We start from the raw sequence: 1,537 nt of genomic DNA, 5'->3' as shown, positions 1-1,537 counted from the left end.
CAATTATGTTGCCTATATGTCTTAGAAGTACTAAGTGAGAAAATATACTTTATTGCTTTATATCCAGAAAATTACTGAGGGGGATAAATATATTCTTTTGCCTCTAAATGAAAATAAAGATGAAAGATTGATGTGGGAAGAGAAAATATACCCTTTGAATTGTTGAGAACAATACAGACAGAATTAAAAAACAAAACAAACCACCTACTGGTGAAAGGCACAGAATTTGTACCATAGAGATGAAGGTGCTCTCTTAGCACAAAGTTCCATCTCTGACAATAGATAGTTTGAAAAAAAGCCACCTCCTCCATTTGTCACAGGGGAACTATTGTTTGAGCATCAAAGGAAGATTTCCTATTGGGGTAACATTAAGCTTGAAGTTTCATGTTAGAGAATTCATCGCCGAGTCCTCTCTCCAGAGTCAAGGGTCAATGAGAATAATTTACAGACGTTTTTAACTGTGAAAAAAAAAGTAGAAACAATGTAAATGCAAAACAAAAAATCATGTTACTATTCAGATTGGAATTACATTATTTTATAAATTCATTTAGAAGAAACAATAACATTTTAAAATAACGAGTCTTCTAATTCAAGCAATAATAGGTGTTGTTGTCCCTATTTAAAATTTTTTAATGTATTTGTAAGTTTAAATATAAGAGGTAAATAAATTCTCTCTGTAAAAAAATAGAAACAATACATATCCAATGAATGCCCCCTTGAATCCCACTTAGTCCTAGTCCCCTCTTTATTTATTTATTTATTTTTTGTTATAACACAACTTTTATATTTCAAATGGACAAAAAATTAGTATCGTTTACAGTATCTTAAGATAAATTGCCTTTGAATGGGAGCTTCCTTTCCAGTACTTTGAAGTCTACAAGACGTTTCTAGAAAATGTACTACTGTGGAAAATGACTGTTTAAATCGAATGGGAGGGGGAGGGCCTGTGGTTCTCTTTTTGATTAATTGCTGTAACACTGTCCTTCAGGCGGCTGAGGGAGTTTCATGTTTTCTTTAGACATCATTAGATGCCGGAGCTCTTGCAGGACAACCTTGATGCTATATGAATTCTGCCATTTTGCTAGCACTGATATGGCTCTTGGGTCCACCACTCCATTAGAACTATTAACTCCATTCATATTAATTTTTGTTACAAATCTTACAAAGGGGGGTGCTTCTGGGTATTTAGGTCCACATTCTGTTTTAAGGCTGTATATTTGGTTTTCATAAATTGTCCGAGCCCGTGGTGGCTGCCATCTTGCATCTCTAGTCCCCTCTTTAGACGTAACACCTGTCATCTCTCTAAATGGGTTATTTGCCTACATATATTTGTACATATGAAGTACAGAGTTTTGTTTTGTGTTAAATAAATGAAAGTATGCCTTAAATACTATACTTTGATTTTTAATCGACTATGTCTTGAAGAACATTCCATGTTTGAATGAATAGAATAGGTAAATAACCAAATTCTTTTTAATTGCTACATGTTTCCTAATGTGGATACATTGTAGCTTAGGTCCTTCTCCTACTTGTTTTT

At 33.5% G+C, this 1,537-nt stretch overlaps 1 protein-coding gene across 1 annotated transcript; it reads right to left on the bottom strand.

Moving 5' to 3' along the window:
* Positions 1-956: 956 nt before the first annotated feature.
* LOC123862163 (ubiquitin-conjugating enzyme E2 variant 1-like) lies at positions 957-1,298 on the bottom strand. Its single transcript, XM_045901783.1, has one exon. The coding sequence runs from the start codon at positions 1,296-1,298 to the stop codon at positions 963-965; it is 336 nt and encodes a 111-aa protein (XP_045757739.1). The 3' UTR covers positions 957-962.
* Between the last annotated feature and the right edge of the window lie 239 nt (positions 1,299-1,537).

This window comes from Mirounga angustirostris, unplaced genomic scaffold (assembly GCF_029215605.1).
Source record: "Mirounga angustirostris isolate CCGP_5_RB_7025 unplaced genomic scaffold, mMirAng1.0.hap1 SCAF_9, whole genome shotgun sequence".
NCBI lineage: Eukaryota > Metazoa > Chordata > Mammalia > Carnivora > Phocidae > Mirounga > Mirounga angustirostris.
This window is presented reverse-complemented; position numbering and strand designations above follow the sequence as displayed.

What these genes read in the sequence shown, in the direction of transcription:
- LOC123862163 (XM_045901783.1), bottom strand. Translation starts at nt 1,298, where the DNA reads ATGACAGGTGTTACGTCTAAAGAGGGGACTAGAGATGCAAGATGGCAG.